Below are 19,779 nucleotides of genomic sequence, written 5' to 3'. Positions count from 1 at the left end.
CCCTCAAATGCTGAATCACTCTGGCATCAGCACCAATAACAACAACAACAACAACATATCCGGGTTTACTATGCGCCGCAAGCGTCCAAGCCTCGACGATGGGCGGCAATTTCCTTACGCATTCGCACTTTGCTTGGCAGGTGAGTTGTGGCCCCGTAGAGCCCATTTGTATGTCTGGCCCTATTGATAAATTTATATATATATCTATTAGCTGGCTATCCTACATGCTGGGCAAATATCGCGTGATACTGTTGAATTAATTATAAAATATGTATAACATGATGGATTGCTTTGAATACTCGGGTATATGTATCTATTTGGTTCGAATATGTTCTTTAGGCCCCTTTGTACCAAATTTCCATTTATGTCTAAGTAAGTTCTCTTTTCTTTCTAATGGGAGCTGAAAGCTCAAAGGAAATGCTGTTCTACACGGGACTATCTGACTAGGCAATACCCTGATCCCTTTAAAGATCTGTTAATGAAATTTTAACAAGTAAGAAGGCTCCAGTCGAGACTGCTCGACTAGGAGATACCCTGAACCCTCTAAGCTGATATTCTAATCATTCTGCACTTCTTTTATGCACACATACATACACATGCATCCACACGCATAAGCCTGCGCTCTGCTAACTGCGCAGTAAGCAGCGACTGCGCTTGGGCTGCGCTGCTGTGTGGGCAATATTATGAGAATTTCTTTGTTGAATAATTTCTTTTGTAGACATACGATGAAACTTTTAGAACGTAATCATATAGTGAATATGTGTGTACATTCCAAAGCACAAGTCTCTAGTATTTGAAATGCGTTTTTTACAAATTGGGGGCGAAGGGGGCGTGGTATCCAAAATCTGTAAATTACAAAATCTTTGTGTCCATTAACTCTATATACAACGCAAATTTAAAGTCTCCAGGTTTAAAAGTGTTCAAACTAGGCTGAAAAAACCAAGTCGATTTTTCGATTATTCTCGATAAAAAAGTTATCGGATGAGTTATCGAAAAAATAAAGCAAACTTGTACTGCCTATGGTATACACGAGTATGCATGCCAAATTTCAGCTCTCTAGCTCTTATATCTTCTGAGATCCTTTTGCTCATACGGACGGACGGACGGACGGACGGACAGACGGACAGGGCTATATCGACTCAGCTCGTCGTCCTGATCAAGAATATATATACTTTATGGGGTCTGCGATGATTCCTTCTGCCTGTTACATACTTTTCACAAAACCATTATACCCTGATTTCCCATTTTCAATGGGTTCAGGGTATAAAAAGACTGTGAGTCTTTTGTTAGCATAAATTAAATATTTTATTGTTGACGGCAAAATAAACTACATTGAGTAGTTGATAACTCAGAAAGTAAAAAAAACTTGGGGCTTAAGAAAACTAAGCTATCCAACATGTTTGACAAAAGCTAGGGTAATTCAATAGATAAGGCTCTGACCTCAGCGAAATCTAAAAGTATTTCATCTATATGGTTTTACTTTTGATTATATATATTATTATACTATAGTCCACATGATCAAAGACTGTTCGATATATGAAGGCAACAAGCTATGTATATATGAAAGATATACATAATATAATAAGTATATGTATAAATAAATATATAATATATATACATATTTGAAATATTAAATGTATAAACGTATGTATGTATGTATGTATGTATGTATGTATGTATAGTATACTCAAAGTATACCCTAGTCATCATAGAGGTAATAGTTCAGCACACAGAGATCCCAATGCGGCTAAAGCCTAAACGTCTCTGGGCCTACTTTACAGCTGGCCACACTCACTTAACAACATTAAAAGTAAATTATACTCCTCTATATAGTTAGCATATTCAAATGGCCGCTGACTTTCGCATACTCTAATTAAGCACAAATCATTTAAGAAGTGAAAACATTTTGCAACACTGTTACTTGCCCCTCTCGTTTCTCGCGTGCTTCTGAAACCCCATGTGGCATATTTTGGTTATTTTTAGCATTTTGCCGAATCATTAAAAATAAGTAATTGAAATGAATTGGAGAAATGCAAGAGCTGGCGGAATTGCAGTTTTAATAATGAGCTGCAGCAGCACCACCGACATCAACCACTGACGGATGTGGCCAGGCAGGCAGGCTCATTAGAGATCTCTCTATGAATGGGGGATGCAACGTCTCTTCGCATCTCATCGCATCGCAAGGCATTTCATCGCATGGCATCGCGTCGCGTCGCGTTGCATCGTTTTGCTTTGACCAGCACGAAAATTCAATTAAGCCAAATTACAATCTTAAAGCTAGGAAAGTGATTTGCAGGCCGAGAATGAAAATGGGCCCGCAGCTCGAGCTCCGATGAGGCCCCCGCTCCACGAGCGCTATTCCTATTCTCAGCCCAGCATTACAGACGGAGCTCCAGGGCAGGAGAGGGAACTTGAGCTGGTTGAGTTGTCAAAAGGTTGAAATTAGCATTGACCCTCATGGCCATTTGGCTGGCTAATGGCCCGCTGGCCAAAAGGTGCCAGCCTCAATTTACCGTTGTTAGCCGCCAGCTCCACATCCTTGACAAGATGGGGCATGCTTGGACGCCCAGTTGCCAACAGAAAATACAAAAAAATAAAAACAAAAACAGAAACCAAAAAAAAAAAAAAAAAAAAAAAAAAAGAAAAAGAAAATGAAAAAACATTTCCCTCACCACTCCAGAGTCGCTGCCCCATGTTGATGGAACAGAGATCCAATTAGTTAGCCGCGTTTCGTTTCTCCTCGGGGAGGCTTGTTAGTGAATTCATCGTTTTAACTACCCGTAGAAAACGGCAAACAATGACAAGAACAAAACGTAGCAAAGCGAGAGAGAATGAAATTATGATTAAGTGCTCCACGTTCGCTGAGTTTTCCAGTCTAAATGAAAGTTACCTTGACGAATGACCTATTTAGCCACAATACCAAAACACACACCAAATAGAAAAAAAAAGGCCAAAGATAAATAGCGTGCTGCAATCTAACTAACCAAATAAAAAAGAATCAAAAAAAAAACTAGAATCTAAATCTCACAACGGAGCATCAGAAATCTAGGGATAGTTGATCAGGGCGGCTCTTTAATTAAATTATCATTTCTGTTTACCTCTGGGGGCCCCCTTTCCAAGTCTCTATTAAATTAGGTGCTCTCTCTCTCTCTCTCTCTCTCTTACTCCATGTCTTTCGCTCTGACCACCTCTCTCTCTCATTAATTTTATTGTGCAAATCCGAGGCACACTCATTTCGAATACTTCTTCAATTGAAGGCTATCCTGTCTCTATACTATTTTTCATCTTATTAAAATAACCATATTATTTTATAATTTTTATCAAACCAACTTCAATTAATATTACTTATAATCGAAGCTAAACTAAAATCTATCTCTGTTGAAGAAAAAGTATTCTGTTATAAAGATGTGATATTTTGAGTAAAATGAATTTTGCCCAGAGTGAATTGATATCTAGATTAATTAACCCGTCAGAAGCACTATGAAATCGACTTCTTCACAGAAATCGGTAGAGATTTTATTGAGTTAAAATATTAAAATGAATATGAATTACTTTTTGAGTGGATAACTGCTTTGTTGATATGATGTCCCGAAGCTAATAAACTAGCAATGAATAGGGGAGAAAGAGAGACGCACAGGGTAGGGGGAAAACAGAGCGAGAGAGAGAGAGAGAGTGCGTTCGGCATTGATTTCCAGAAAGAAGTCAAAGTAGAGATCGGCCTTTAGAAATGAGGAAGGACGGAGAGAGTCAGAGACAGAGGCAAATTCGACGAGAAAGAAATCAAGATTATGATCGCCTTCGGTTGCATTTTGTGGGCTGCTGCCGAAGCATCTTGTGCTATTTCGAAGGGCTTTCCATTCGGTATGATTGAAACATCAAGCGGGCATAATTATATAAATTAAAGAGCGTTTAAAAAATTCAGTTGTTCTAATGACCCACAAATCGTAAAGAGCTCTAGCAGCGATATTAATCTCCCGTTTACCCACATACTCGAACGGAAAAATAAAAACAACAAACTACATGGCTTCCCACAAAAAATACAATCATATTATGTAGGTATAAAGAGATCTATGCCGATTGCTCCAAAATGATGGGGGCAGTTGGCCACTGCGAGCAATCACTGCAAATTGTAAGCTTTTTGTTGAAAACGAAATCAGCTCTTGGGAAATGAAATGCTCAAAATTCGTCCAAAAAACACCAAAAAAAACACACACACACACAACCACTCTTACAAATCTGGGTTAAAAGAACGCACAGGTTCTACGGACGTAATTTGTTATGTGGCTCAAGCTACATTTAGGTACTTAAGGGGAAAGTAAAAGTTAAAAGCCAGAGCGAAATCTACGAGCTAGAAAAAATAGCTTACATTTCGGACAACTGAGAATCATGAAGATATTAAATAGATCAATTATTTTTTAAATACCAAATGTGAAGTACTTAAAATGATGGCTAGGTACCATGAGCTCGAACCTAATTCAGGTTCCGGCAAACATTGTTTCATCTGTCTATGTAGTTATAGTGGCCCTATATTATATTAATACTGTTATATATATTTTCAGGGATACAGATATTTAGATTATGTACATATAATACTCAATCTCTTTCGATTGTTGTTAGGTCTCTAACTCACTTCTTTTCCTCGATTTTGCTCTCTCTCTCTCCGTCTCCCGATCTCTTTTTCTATCTGTATATTTTGCTCTATTTATGTATATCTCTCTCTCTATCTATCTTTGCATTTTTCTCATTAGATATATATTTTTCTTTCTTGCTATACATATTTTTTATATTTCTAAGGCTCTACCGCTCTCTTTCTCTCTCTCTGTTTTTCTCTTCCTGGATCGATCTGGTTCTCTCTATCTCTTTCCGTCTCTCGATATCTTTCTCTATCTGTCCATCTTCCTCTGTATATCTTTTTTCCTTTCTCTCTCTCTTCCTTGATCTGAATCTCACACTCTCTCTCTCTTCCTCGATCTGGCTCTCGCTCTCTCTCCGTCTCTTCACTTTTTTCTCTATCCATCCATCTCGCTATATCATCTTTGAATTTCCCTCTCTTTATGTCACTTTTTGTTCCCCAATCTTTATCACTCTTCCTCTTTTTATACCCTGAACCCATTTTCAATGGGAAATCAGGGTATAATGGTTTTGTTGAAATGTATGTAACAGGCAGAAGGAGGCGTGGCAGACCCCACAATGTATATATATTCTTGATCAGGGCGACGAGCTGAGTTGATTTGGCCCTGTCCGTCTGTCTGCCCGACCGTCTGTCCGTCTGTCCGTATGTATGAACGCGTCGATTTCAGAAGATATAAGAGCTAGAGACTTCAATTTTTTTTAAATGCCCGTATATACAGCGCGGATATCAAGTTTATCATTAAAAATCGATAACTCATCCCGATCTTTTTTATCGATAAAAAACCTTATCGAAAACCAGTTATTTAATTATATCTCCTACACCTTTATTGCTAGAGTCTCCAAATTTTTTATGTATGCTTATATGCAATTTTATGAAATTTCGGTTTTTGTTAAAATTTACCACCCACCTCTATATCCACCCCCTCACCCTCACTTTTGTAAAAAGCGTATTTCAAATACTAGAGACTTGTGCTTTGGCAAATACATGCATATTTATGTTGTAATCATAATCTGAAAGTTTCATGAAGATCGTTCATGAAGATCGTTAAACAATTAAGTTCTCATAGTAAGCGCACACTGCAGCCCATGCGTGTTTATGCGTGGGTGCATGCGTGTGTATGTGTGTGTGTGTATGCGTGTGTGTGTGTGTGTATGCGTGTGTGTGTTTGTATGCCTGAGTGTGTGTTCGTGCGTGTGTGTGTGTGTGCGTGTTTCTTGTGTAAGCTGAAAGACGCGAAAAATTATTGAAATAGCTATTGCTCCAAGGGTTCAGGGGATCTCGTAGTCGAGCAGTCTCGACTATAGCTTTCTTACTTGTTCTTTCTCTCTTTGTCTCTCTCTCTCTCTATTTCCTTCGATATATCCATCTCTCGCTATTGTATTGCATACGGCAATATATGTTGATGGTTATTCATCCAATCTGTTCACTTTACAATTAACCGAAGCTAACTTTATAACAGCTAGAAAAGACTGCATGTCTGTGTATATGTGAATATGTATGTGTGTATATGTGTGTGGAACGAACACCTGCGTCGCAAACGATCCTCTTCGGATCATTTTCAATTGCCGCTAATTGTGGATGGTTGGGCAAGAGAACCGTAGGGACAATCCGCAGCTACAAATAGCTGTAGCTCAGCCAATTGCCGTTGGCTCGTTTAACGAGCCACAAAAAAAGCCAATAAAACAAAAACAAAGCTCATGTGCATTTCTGGCCAAGGAACAAGAATTCCAACCGTTATGTTACCATAAAAGCCAGCACAGAGATAAAAAAGGCTTTCTTTCCCAATTCTTTTCCCATTGACGAATTGACCTTTTACATCAGCTGAAAAGTTAAAATGCTGCAGCCGCATCGGCCCAAGCTCAAGTACTTGTTTGTCTCGGCCCTGTGCGCTCTTGGCCAAAATGCAAATGGCCATTGTAAGCCCCAGACACACGGGCTGGACATGATCACTGCACACGATTGCGTTTTGCCTTGCGGCTTCCTATTCGATTCGTGTCGCTACCTAAAGCTCCGATCTAAAGATCTTACACTAGAAACAATTGTTCTTGACTAAAATCAATAAATGAAAATACTCGCATACAAGATGTGGCTGACTGAGTGACTGATTGATCTACTGATTGACTGAATAACTGACGGGCTGATTAGCTAACTGATTGACGAACTGATTGAACAGCTAACTCACTGACTGACTGACTAACAGACTGACTGGCTTTATATGTAAACGTGATTCGATGACTGACTAACGAATAGATTGATAGCCTGATTGATAGACTAGCTCACTAACTTACTGCACGCTGATTGACTGACATATGAAACTAACTGGCCGACTGACTTGCATGCATAAAGCAGTTCCATGTGATAATAGATCTCACTAATTGCAGATCCGAGACTTGCTTTAATCGATTTAAGCCCGATAGACTGCTCTTCACAATCTTTGCCGACCTATACCAGCTCCAAACATATTCATTATAACTATTCATTTGTTTCATTCATTCATCTGTTTCACTCATTCGTTATAATTTAAGAAAATTAAGTCGTTGAACATATACTTAAAGTAAAAGCATGCTGTATATCTCAGTGAAAAGTAAGAGTTATTGGACACCTACAGATGGGTACTGTGGGGTTAGCAACCTTATTGACCGTCGACTCTCTGACCCCAACCGTAGGAATATAACTGCCATGGTTTTTGGGGCCTCTTCTGGGTCAACTGCCGCAATTGCGACGTGATCAAATCCAAAATTCTTGTCATTAACATTGTTGTTGATTATTTTCGCAGTTCATTTGCGAGCACTCGAGGCCCCCTTCTGAACACCTTTGGTTAGAGGTCTGATGATGTGTAAGTAGTTTTGCGTATGTTTTGGCCTGATGATGATTGCCTTTGCCGCATTGCTAATGGCTGCTGTACCGTTAGACATTAGGCGCTAAAGCGATCATAATTCGCCAGCGCCCGCTGTTCGACATCAAAGTGTTGCCAGAGAGGAACAACCGCCGCACGCACACACACACACACATACACACTTAATAAGATATAGTGGGCAGCTGTGAACAGTTGTTAGCTTTTAGCTAGTCCGGTATTTTAGAGTACCTCATTTGAATATCATTTTCAATATGAACTAGCGGAAAGACATCCGCTTAGACACATCGCGAGCAATATTACGGAGAATAGTACCATATAGAATGGTTATACCACGATGAAAAGCAAGAAAAGTCATCTGAATATAATTATCAATGTCAACTAGTGGTATTAGGGAGAAATCTCATGGAAAGTAGTAAAATATTGGAATACGAATATAATTATCATCTATTAGGATTACGGAGAAAAGTACAGTATTGCAATGGGAGTTTAAATTCGTTATTTCCTATGGACAGGCTCTATCTAGATGTCTACTTTTGGGAGCTTAGACTGTATACCGTACGTAATGATCATTCCTTTTCAACATGAACTGTTGTCTTTAAAGAAATACATATATGTTTTATTAAATCATTTAGACTAAATAAAGAACTAGGGTTGTCGAGATTCAATAACTCAACTATTTTCTCAGCTTTGGTTCAATAAGTTTAACATACACTCTTGTTCGAGTAGCAATTATAACTTTCAAATTTCTTACCGCTTGCTCTTATCAACTGACCAAATAGCTCATGTCTGTAGTATTTGAAAAATGATTTTGTTGATTTTTGTAAGCTTGGGGAATGGACTAAATAAGGGGATAGGGTGGCTATTAAGAAAAACCAAAACCCTATCAAAGCTATAAAGATTCATATCTAAATTTAATATTTGAAAACTCTAGCTCCAAAGATATATTTATTTAATTTTATTATTATTTTATACCTATAATTTACGATAAGGGCTTTGATCGGTAATAAAAAACAGGACTAGTTATCGATTTATGGAAACAAACCTACCTACCAAAATTTCAAGTCTCTAGCTCTTATATCTTCTGAGATCGACGCATTCATACATACGGACGGACGGACAGAGCTAAATCGACGCAGCTCGTCGCTCTGGTCAAAAATATAAATGCTCTATGGGGTATACGACGCCTTCATCTGCCTATTACATACATTTTCACAAAACCAATATACCCATTTTCAATGGGTATAGGGTATAATACCGTCTGCAATGCCTACTGAAAAGTCATCTCGATGATCCATTCCCGACCCTAACCCAATAAATAATTCTAACGCATTTTCACAGTCTAATGAAAGATGAGGCCAGCTTGAAACATTTTGATTGTCAGGGGCCGCCCAAAAGTTTGCTGGAAAACCACTTTGAGGCGCAGCTGTAAAGTATGCAACGGCATTCGCTTAGTCGCTGCAACTTGCTAAACGATGCCACTAGACGGCAAAAAAAAAAAGAAAAGATTGCAAAACGGCGTCGCATGCCATTCATGAGTGCATTTCGCTGACAACGTCTCAGCTGTCGACCCGAAAATAAATATGGAGCTCGAGTCGTCAGCGCATTGGGGCAATCGGCAATGGAGGCAGCAGCTTTCTGCGTTTAATATGCGCATTGTTCCCGCAGCTCGACAGCGCCTATCCAACTGCCTGGCTGGCTGGCTGGCTGGTTGGCTGGCTATTTGGCCAACTGCCTGGCTGGCTATTTGGCTAACAGTCGGGCTAGCGTAATCGCTGAGTGCCGAATTGCATCACAATGCTGGTTAGCCAACACAACATACACTTCAACAGACTCGAGCACTTTTTGGCACACTCACTTATGACGACTATCGCCAAGCGCCTGCATCGCCCCGCCCCGAACCGCCCCACCACCGGGCCGCTAGCTCCACCTGCCTCATGTGCCCAGTGACTGAAACGGCGGCGCTTGCCACAAAATCATAAGGCGAGCGCAGTCAGGCTGCGGCTCGTGCCACAAGCTACACTCGGAGAAATTATGCAGTCGTTAAATGTACATCATAATATACAATATATTTATAATCTATTCCCAATTGGGTAAATGTACGAGTCCTCCTATATCCTTAGCACAAAATATATGGAAATTTATTCAATATAAAGATTTAACAATGAAATTACAAACACGCTCAGATAAAAAACTAGGATCATAATATTCAAGTGCATTTTGAAGTGGAAAATGGAAACCTAGCTACGATAACCATAAACAAAACTTAAATATCTAATATCAAATATTCATTTAGACTATCATATTAAAGAGTCTTTCAGGTCTTTCATGTACTCTAATATATCTTATCTTTTCCATGATTCAATTTAGTTTCTCACCCAGCATTGCTCCCAGTGCAAGAGACCCCTCACTCGTTTATCCAATAAAATCACTTTCTTCAAATATTTTCTTTGTGCTACTCTTGGCAGACTATCCTGAACCGAAATGAACTCTGCTGCAAGTATAGATCTCACTGCAGGCGGTACGAGGCCAGGGCTAGGCCAAAGCACTGACAATAGGTTGGCCTTAACTGATTTACGGCCATGACAAAATGCATATACGTATCTGAATCGAAAGTTTCAATGTATCCGTATCTGTATCTGTATCTGTGGCCAAGTGCAAAGCAAATGCACAGACATGAACAAGTTTTGCCACACGCTCTTAAGCCGTCAATCGTCAAGGTTCGAGTCGCATGCAACAACATCTTCTGACTTAACTAAGAGGCGTTACCATTCAGCCGAGCCATGCCAAACACTTGCAACAAATTATTTTTATGAATAACTCATTTTCAGTAACTGGCCAATAATTTGGGAAAAAACAAACTAAAATTCGAGACACTAAAAACGAAACTAGTTAAGCGAAGCTAAGCGTAAAATCAAATATAAATAAAACAATTTTGAACGACCTAGTCTATTCGAGTCAGAAAGAGAACAGAGTTGGTGCACTGAGTGAATTTATGAGAAGTGCATAGAAGGGCAAAAGCCACATATACCTTTTGACAATATAAATAATTTATATATGTATATATGTATGCATATAGAAGTATATACGTGTGTATAGAGCTTGGTCTACATATATGGACATTTGTCTTCGTATCTCAATTGATCAGTAGATTTAGCAATATTATGTAATTTGAGCTCGCAACGCATACTTACAAGACTTGCGTATCAAATGTACAGCCCATTCACTTTATTGATGGAATGTTATTGTTCGTAAAACAGATACAAATTGACCGATAATATGCCAAAGTTTTGCAAATTATACGTGCACAAAATTAATAACATATATTTTTGTATCAAAAATTTGTATTTCGTTTTGAAATTTTGAAATCAATGGTATATATTGTATTATATAATGCTTCTTTCAAATGAAGGTAAGAGATAGAAGATGATGCTTTTGATCCTTTATGAATCCTATATCAAAACTCTATCTATATTTGTAAATTCTTTGATATCGGAACAGAAGGACATGGGAAATTTCTATAGCACATACAGATCAGATTATGAGAATAATAAAGGAATCTTTATCAATCTCACTTTTTGATTTGAAAGTAATATAAATCTCAGTTGCAATTGAATCTGAATTTACCACCATTTGGAAACCATTTGCAAATACTGAAAACTGTTTGAATTTTTAAAATATATATGTATTCTATTATTATCCTTCATTGTCTTGCAGCTGGCATTCCCTTTCACTAAGCTTCGATAAGGCTTTATTTTGGGCCTAAGATCGTTTGAGATCGTTTGCAACACGCTCACAAATCATTCGCCTTCATTCATTTGAGTTGGGAGCTCGGAGCTCGGAGCTTGGAGGAGGGTGTGGCTGCCTCGAGTTTGTATTTTATTGTGCGACTGCCACTGAACTCTTTTGCTCTGCAAAAAAAATATTCGTAATGTTTCTGTGACCATTTTTGCTAGATTGCGACAGTTTTTGTTGTTGCTGTTGCGGCTGTTGCTGAAGTCGAGCTTGTTCTGCCAGTTGCATATCAGGCTGAGGTAGCGGACCGGGGGCTAGTGAGGAGAGTATTGGTACTGCTACTCGTTCGTTTCACCTGGTAGCTGCTGGTCAGTGCGCTTAGTTCATGGCTCGGATTTACAATATACTCATTTATCAAATTACCAGAGTATATTGGTTTTAACAACTCGTTCGTCTGAATGAAACATTTTTTTTACTTGAATCAAACGAGTATACATGTTTATAAAAATATCCTGAACTTACAAAATTCCAAAAATATTCAGAATCATATATTAAAAAATCATCAATTTCAAAAATAAAAAATAGATATCACAATTATAAACTAAAAAATTTTAGAAAATAATTTTGAATGATTTCTTAATACTCTTCTACATCATCCAGCGAGGAATATATACTTTTTACTGGGTATTTATTGAGCTCGTTTTAATGTGGTAGGGTCTTTAATCTTGATCATTATATATCTCATTAAGTCATTTGCAGCTGCCTTTCAAGTGCTTTTGTGAGCGGGCATTATGCAGTCGTGTTCAGTTAAGTTCAATATTCTTACTGGTTTTTGTTTGGATATTTGTTTTTCAATTCGCGTCTGCGGCGTGTCTATCACGCTTTGGTGCCTGTCTCTCTCCACTCTCTCTCTTTCTCTTGTCATATGTATCTCTCACACTTGATCCAAGCGTTCGTTTTCTTTTGGGATAGCAGGCAAAGAGGCAGCTTTGGTCCAATCTGCGCAGCCTATCCATGGCAATTGCATTCGCCAGCATTTTAGTGTGCATTATGACTTTTGCTTGTTTGCTTTATTGCGCTTTTCCACGCACACACACGCACTCACACACACGCACGCACATTTAGTTACGTCTCTTGCACTTGCGAATGCATTTGTGTCTGTCTTCAATGCCTCCCTTTCCCACCTCTGCGTTTGCTTTTGACTTTGCTCCAGCGACTTCGTCTAGCGCCTGTATTTGCCGAAGTCGGCTCGTCTCCATTCGGCTCGACTCGGCTCTTAGGCCGTCCATTGGCTTCCAGCGATGGCAGCTTCGGCGGCGCCTGATCAGTCGCGGTTTTTACTTTCATCGCAACGGTTGAGCAGCGGTCGTCATCCAAATCCCAAGCAGGTGGCCCTCGTGTCCAGTTAACAGTTGTGTGCCTATTTTTCCAGTGCTTTTGTTGTTGTTGTTGTTGTTTTCTTTTTTTTTGTTTTGTGTTTGTTGTTATTAATGTTGTTGTTTATTTCTTCAATTACCACCCAGCGCGCACCCATCACGCCCATTACATATGAACCCCAGTCCCCGCCACAACATAGCGTGGGCCCATTAAAGTTGTTGCTGCTGTTTCGATTGGCAAACAATGGATTTGCAATATGTTGCAGCACTTTGCTTGCATATCCCCGCCCGGCCACAGCTCATGTGGGTTGTGCATTTTGAGCGTGGCAAATGAGTCCAAAACCGTTCGGATGGGTGGGTGATTTGTAAAATCAGTGGATAACAAGTGACTAACTAGATCTAATTAATATTGTTTCGATAAACTTGATCGCCGGTAGCGACTACTCGAAGACCTAATCATTATTTATTTGGACTTAGTACTCGTAGATCTAACATCAGGCAAAAGAAGTTATGTGGTGATGTAATATGATTGCAGATTTGAATTGGCTAATCTGCATGCTTTTCTATATAAGATCGCTATACGGCGTGTATATTTAATCGATTGCTTCGACCTTTTTGAGATTTTCGAAAGAAGATGGAGTATTCAAGCTTGATTAAGAGATAAGTAGCATATTACAATTATAGACTGTAATTTATTATTGCGGTCTAATATAAATATATGGAACTAAGCGAATTAGTCAATAGTGCATCAGAAAAGAGCTTGGAATATTAGCTTTAAACATGGGCCAAAGGTTTTACATTTTTATAAATTTTACAGAATTGAGCCAATCAGTAATATTCTGTTGAGCTGATACTAATTAGTAAAAAAAAATTAACTAACTTTATATTATAATATATAAAATAATAGTTCGAGTTCATAGTATTTACATTTATAATTATAATAATCGTCCAGCAGACAGTTTAGCTAAGTGACCAAGTGACCCAATGACAAGGATTTGGGATTATACGGACTGAAAAAAGAAACAGATACAAATGGGGTAATTTTGTCAATACGAGTGAAAGGATTTATACAAAATAAGTGGTACCCCTACTCGTGTTATATATGTATATATATGCTCGATAACCAATTTCAGTTAACTAAACTCTTGTAGGAGATTAAAGCTATATATTTATTTCGCAAAATATATATAGAAACCTATTACAAATTTCAGATTCCTAACGGGCTCGAAAGTGTGATACTGGGCATTAGTTAGATGATAGAAATTACATAATGTATAAGCGCTAATATAAAGACATAAATAGTCAGAGCTCATATTGCAATTCATTGCAATTTTGCAAATATTTTTTTATGATTATTCTCATTTTATTCTACAAAGGACTTAAAAAACATTTATTGAAAATCCTTGACTGACAAATAGTGATAGGAAATTATTCTTATTTTGAATACATATATGTAGAATATTTTATTAATTAGAGCTACATAAGAGACACTTTTCATATAAGAATATATTGCAAGTTTCAAAAATGCTTAAAAAAAAGTATTTACGAATATTCCACAAGATCTTGAATTGTACTAACTTTTGTTGTGTTTATTTTTATGGATTGAGCTTCACACGGTTAGCAAACCAATTACTCAGATCGTAAAGGAGATCGATAATAGGCTAATAATCAGCGGTGCTGGCCACATTGGCAGCAGCTGGCCCGCCAATTTCGAGCGATCAATATAGATCATATAGAAATTGCACAATAAGGTGAAAAGTGCGAACTGCACGGCCGAAGATCATCATCGTCGCACCAATGCGAATCGATGGCGAGATGCGGAAGTTATGTAAGAAAGGCTAGCTCGAGACATCAGTAGCAGCAACATTTTCCCGCTAGTAGCATGCGGCACTCGGCTTTGGCCACAGCCAACGACCGACCGTCCGACGGTCCGTCCGTCCGACCACTGAGTGCTCAGCGCAACACGTTTAACAAGTTTAACCAGGAAATTTTGTAATTTTCCTCTGGCTGCTTTCACAGCAACAGCCGCAGTAGTCGCCGCAGCTGCCAGGCTTTGGCAATCCGGGCAACCTGCGCCCGCCTAGAAACAATTAAAGCCATAAATGTGCAAACAGACGAAAATTAAAAGGAAAACGAAAACGAAAATGAAAATGAAAACGAAAATCGAATCGGATCATAAACAACTGCCCAATCGTTTATGTCCGAAACGGGGGGTTGGGCAATCGCTGGATATAAATATATGTTTATTGAACTCTAATCCTGTGCATATATAGATATCCATTGATTAAATCACATGAACTAAATACTAGAACGATGACAGCGAGAAGTGAGATTCGCAACTTCAAGCAGACAGCAAATAAAACGTGAAAAATCGAAAGCAAAACAGAAGAAGAGAAAATGCAGGAGAGTGTTTAGAGGACTCAACTGCAACGACATCAAGCTAAAGTTTAGGCTCGAGTAGCAGTAAGATCCAAGTGAGCAGCAGATCCAAGTGTGCTGGACACTATGTCAGGGACAAAAGGGCTGGGCGTGCTGCTTGTGCTCCTGGTCGCTGCCCAACTGGCTGCAGCGGTCAATCAAACTGAGCCTCAAGCCACAAACAGTTCGGAGCCCGTCAAGGCCTTGGCCTCCACAGCGCAGCTGGGAGACTTTGCGGCGCATCGCTTCAGCAGCCGCAACAACATCACCATCTTGCATGAGGTGGACGACGACGAGGAGGAGGAGGAGCCCCCTCTAACGCTCAACACTCACGAAGTGCTGCCACAGAAGCCGCTGAAGAAGAAGCCCTATCTGCCGCTGGAGAAGCTGCTGCCCAGCATTGAGTATGTTAAGCCGCATCCGCTTAAAGAGTACGAACTGCATCCGGTTACATTTGACTTTAACTTGGGCGACCTGGAGGACCTGGAGCATGAGGTGATCAAGAAGGGTGACCTCAGCAGCGAGGAGCAGCACGTCCTCAGCAATGGCAATGCACCCGAGCTGAGCTACAAGCCCACAAACCCTGATGACAGCGATACCGTCGATGTGGACATATCAGCGCTGCCCGAGTCTAGCTTTCAGCCAACCACAACCGCCACTTCAACTACAACAACGGCAGCAGCATCGACAACAGCTGCAACAACAACAACACCAACAACAACAACAACAGCAGCAGCAGCATCAACAACAGCACCAACAACCACAACGAGCAGCACCCACATATTGAAGATTTTGAAAAACAAGCCCTCGCCCAAGAAGGGCAGAGAGCTGCTGAAGCAAAGCGACGACGAACTGCAGCTGAAGACCCTGGGTAGCACCATCAATAGCATCAGCCACTACCTGGGCAGCAATGGAACGGCGAATGCGAACAGCAGCACCATGGCCGAGAGCCTTTATGGCTCGGCCAACTACTTTCAGATTGTGACCAATCTGTACGATCACTTCTACTGGCAAATCTCCGAGATACGAACCAGCGTGCGCACCGGCTGCGGCCTAGAGATGCAGGCCTACCTAACCGGACTGCACTCCAGCTACGAGTGGGCACAGAAAGGTGAGCTCAAAACTGAAAACTAAGTGGATTTATAAGCAAAGAATCAGTTCTTATGGACATGTTCTAGTTACCAAACTGCGTGAAGGCTTTAGACTGTAGTTTTGTAATATACATGTTTTGATTGATCTTAACTTGATTGATCACATTTGACCGATTTTACTTGACTGATTTCTCATTACCTGTAAACAGATTTTAGTCTTGCATTATAAACGTTTTGATTGATTTTAGCTTGATTGATCTGTCATTAGCAATTCCTTTCTCTGATCTAAGAAATGCTCAGACCTGAAGCCAGAATCTATGTGACGAAAGAAGAAATTTCTTTTTTAATGCTACGACTGAATTTCCTCAGATTCTTTCTCAATCAAACAAAAATATATCATGATCGCCTGATTGCCATTTGCAAACAGATTAATTAGTGGGAACTCTTTCTCTTTTTTGTTAATCAATCATATTTAATGATCATACAGATCCTCAATTTCGTTTACTGATCTGTAATTGTAGCGTACGATGCCTCGGGACGCTATCGGGGTCAGCTGCTGTTCGGGAATGACAAGTGGCTGGGGCAGCTGACATTCTGCCTGGAACTGAACCGTCAGCTCTCTGGTAGCGGGGAACGGAAGCACTTTGAGCTGGAGTTCTATGTGGCTGATATTTCGCTGCAAATGCCACGCCTCAATCGGACGGTAAGTTGTCGAATTTGAAACTATTGCCTGCAATATTATAGTGCACATGCAGCAGCAGCTTCTCAGCCTGGGCGAGTGCCTGCCCAAGTCCTGCTCGGCGCACGATGTGCAGTCGATACTCTCGCTGGACCCCTATGCACGGATGCTGACCATGCTTGGAGCGCACAACGCCAGCGCCCAGCAGCCGGCCCTTCAGGTGCTGCGCGTGCGCACCGTGCCTGGACTATATAGCCACTGGCGACAGCTCAAGTTCCAGGTGTTTATGTGAGTAGTGCAACCAAGCAGCACCGACTTCGGCGAACTAATGGCAGAGCCAACCTTATCTCTATGACTGCAGAAGCTTTCTGCTTACCCTGCTGCTGGTGATGATCGTGGCCACCTACTACCAGATGCGCATCGATGAGCGTCGCCTGGTAGCGGCGCCGATACCCGCGATCAGCGCCAAGTGCGATGCCGCCAGCAAGAGCGGGGACTACGAGGGGGCCTACTACGGCAAGCCCTTCGAGCTCTTTCAAATGCGACCGCTGAGCAGCAATGGGCTTGTGGCAACGGACTCGACGCTGGACGCGCACGTCGATATGAATGGCAATCGGCAACGGCATCCGGATGCAGCTACCAACTCAGCGGAGACGATGCACGGCGAGAGCACAGCCTCCACGTCGGTGGCCTCTGCAGTGGGCGTGGCGGGCAAACAGACGGACAAGAATGAGATGACGGACTACCAGGTGGAAACGGGCAGCTGTGCAGGCGTGGCGGGCACCTACGAAGCCGAACAGCCCATAGGTTTGTGTCTACACTAAGTGGTTTACATGAATATGGGTCTTTGTCTCGGCGAAGGGAGTGGACTAGTCCACAAGAACTGTGGAATAGATTTGTTAGTTGCGATGTAATTGAACGATTCGAAAGGTTATTTCCTTAACTTGACGTTTCTTTAATTCACATTTTTCCATTATATATTGGTGCGGAAAAAAGCTTAGCTTTGCATGCCATTCTTAACATATGTATGTACATTCTACCCCCTTCTTACAGCACTGCATCAGCAGCTGTTGTTGTGCTTTGCACTGCAAACGAATGCCAAGGCCATACTGAACATAGACAAGAACAAGGAGGTAAGTCCCCTCACACCTCCTTATCAAGAACCTAAACAATCCTTGTCCACACTTCACGCAGACGCACACATCCTGTTTGCATGGCCTACGCGTCTTCTCCGTACTCTGGACCATGATGGTGCACACGTATTTACAAATGTTTGCGATAGGCGAGAATAAGGTAGGGTTTGAGGGGACTCTCACTTTACAAGGTATTCTAATGTATCTCTGTCTGCTCCCTGCCTCAGTTCGAACGAGTTATCACGGAACGTTCGTTTTGGTATCAGGTCATTGGCAATGCCACCTTCTCCGTGGACTCGTTCTTCTTCATCAGCGGCCTGTTGGTCACACTGCTCTATGTGAAGCAGGAAAGGAAGCCTGCGGGTCCGCCGTGCACCGTCTTCAAGCGTAGCTTCCTGGACACCATGATGATGTTCTTGTACCGCTATCTGCGCCTTACGCCCGTCTACCTCTTTGTGGTGTTGTTCAATGACTTTGCCGTCCGTCAGGGCCTTGACTCGTCCGTTTTCCAGCCGGCCAAGATTGAGCATAATACCTGCCGCATCTTTTGGTGGCGCAACATTCTGTACATCAACAACTTCTTTCCCCAGCACGAGATGTGCATGATGTGGAGCTGGTACATGGCCAACGATATGCAGTTCTATGTCATGGCCTGTCTACTGCTGGCGCTCTCCAGAAAGTGAGCAAGGATGCTTCAGATAGTCTGGCTCTATTTAACCTATTGATGTCACTCCTTCTAGATACTTCAAGGCGGTGGCAGTGACACTGGTTGTCTTTCTGGTCAGCTCTTGGAGCGTTGCGGGCATTATCTCATTGCAGCATCAATACACCCACAAGGTGGCGCTGCCCTTTGAGTCCTTTGACTTTCTCTACGACAAGCCCTGGCAGCGTGTGGGAGCCTATATAGTAGGTAAGTCCTAGTACTCCCTTTTCTCTTCAATCAGTCGAATTGCTCTCACTTTCTCTCTTCCTTTTCCTCTCCCTCTCTCTCTCCGTCTCTCTCTCTCTCTCTCTCTCTCTCTCTCTCTCTCACGCACACAGGCATGTTTACCGGCTATGCGCTGTATAGGGTAAAGACGCCGCCGAAAATATCTAGGCGTCTCAATCTTAGCCTCTGGGCTTGCAGTCTGGGCGTTCTATTCCTGGTCATCTTTGGCGTTTGGCCAGGTGAACTGAGCGTCGTGAACACCGCCTTCTATGTGAGCATTGGACATACGGCCTTTGGGTGTGGCCTCGTCTGGATAGTGCTCTCCTGCTGCTGGGGACTCGCGCCTACTGTCAACGCAATACTCTCCTATCGCATGCTGTGGCCCTTGTCGCGTCTCACCTACTGCGCCTATCTGATCCATCCCATCATTATGTTCATCTGCTCATCGCATATGAGCGGCACCGTTCATCTCAACAATCCCATGATACTGACGACGTTTCTGGGCAACGCCGTTGTCTCCTTCGGATCGGCCTTTGTTATATCCGCACTATTCGAAGCGCCAGTCATACGCGTACTCAAGATCTGCTTCAAGAAGTGAACTCTAGCGAACTTTACCGAACGTTGTTGGAATGAAATCTAGTTCTATTGCTTTTTTTGTGTCGTAATTTGTATTGTAAAGTGTATATAACTGTAGATATACGAGTCCGATCCCATAAGTATATCGACAGGTTGCTAATTTTTAATATTAACAATTATGTTTAACTATATCATTATGTTATGTTTCTAGTTGGTTTTTGTGTGCGAGTGGTATGTTCAAGTTGTTTGCAAAATATAAATATTGAAAACGAAAATCAAATTCACAAGTTTTCAGATAGAGTTCACGGAATTAAGATCAGCGGGGGATGCTCCTGATTCCTTTTTGGGATTGAACG

General features: G+C 41.2%; 1 protein-coding gene across 7 annotated transcripts; it reads left to right on the top strand.

Moving 5' to 3' along the window:
* Positions 1-12,548: 12,548 nt before the first annotated feature.
* Positions 12,549-19,704, top strand: LOC6584834. 7 transcript variants are annotated; one of them, XM_032732356.2, is made up of 10 exons: positions 12,549-12,610; positions 14,872-16,127; positions 16,629-16,810; positions 16,863-17,074; positions 17,148-17,593; positions 17,840-17,919; positions 17,981-18,079; positions 18,147-18,598; positions 18,660-18,829; positions 18,961-19,704. In XM_032732356.2, the coding sequence occupies exons 2-10, from the start codon at positions 15,104-15,106 to the stop codon at positions 19,443-19,445; spliced, it is 3,150 nt and encodes a 1,049-aa protein (XP_032588247.1). In that variant the 5' UTR covers positions 12,549-12,610; positions 14,872-15,103; the 3' UTR covers positions 19,446-19,704. The 7 variants fall into 7 exon arrangements, with proteins under 7 accessions (XP_032588247.1, XP_043867362.1, XP_043867361.1 ...); XM_044011427.1 differs by having other exon boundaries at positions 12,557-12,633; positions 16,869-17,074; XM_044011426.1 differs by having other exon boundaries at positions 12,557-12,633; positions 16,866-17,074.
* Positions 19,705-19,779: the final 75 nt, after the last annotated feature.

Source organism: Drosophila mojavensis, unplaced genomic scaffold (assembly GCF_018153725.1).
Source record: "Drosophila mojavensis isolate 15081-1352.22 unplaced genomic scaffold, ASM1815372v1 contig_136, whole genome shotgun sequence".
In the NCBI taxonomy this organism is placed as follows: Eukaryota; Metazoa; Arthropoda; class Insecta; order Diptera; family Drosophilidae; genus Drosophila; species Drosophila mojavensis.
Note: the sequence above shows the minus strand (reverse complement) of the source record. Positions and strands in the feature narration are given on the sequence as shown.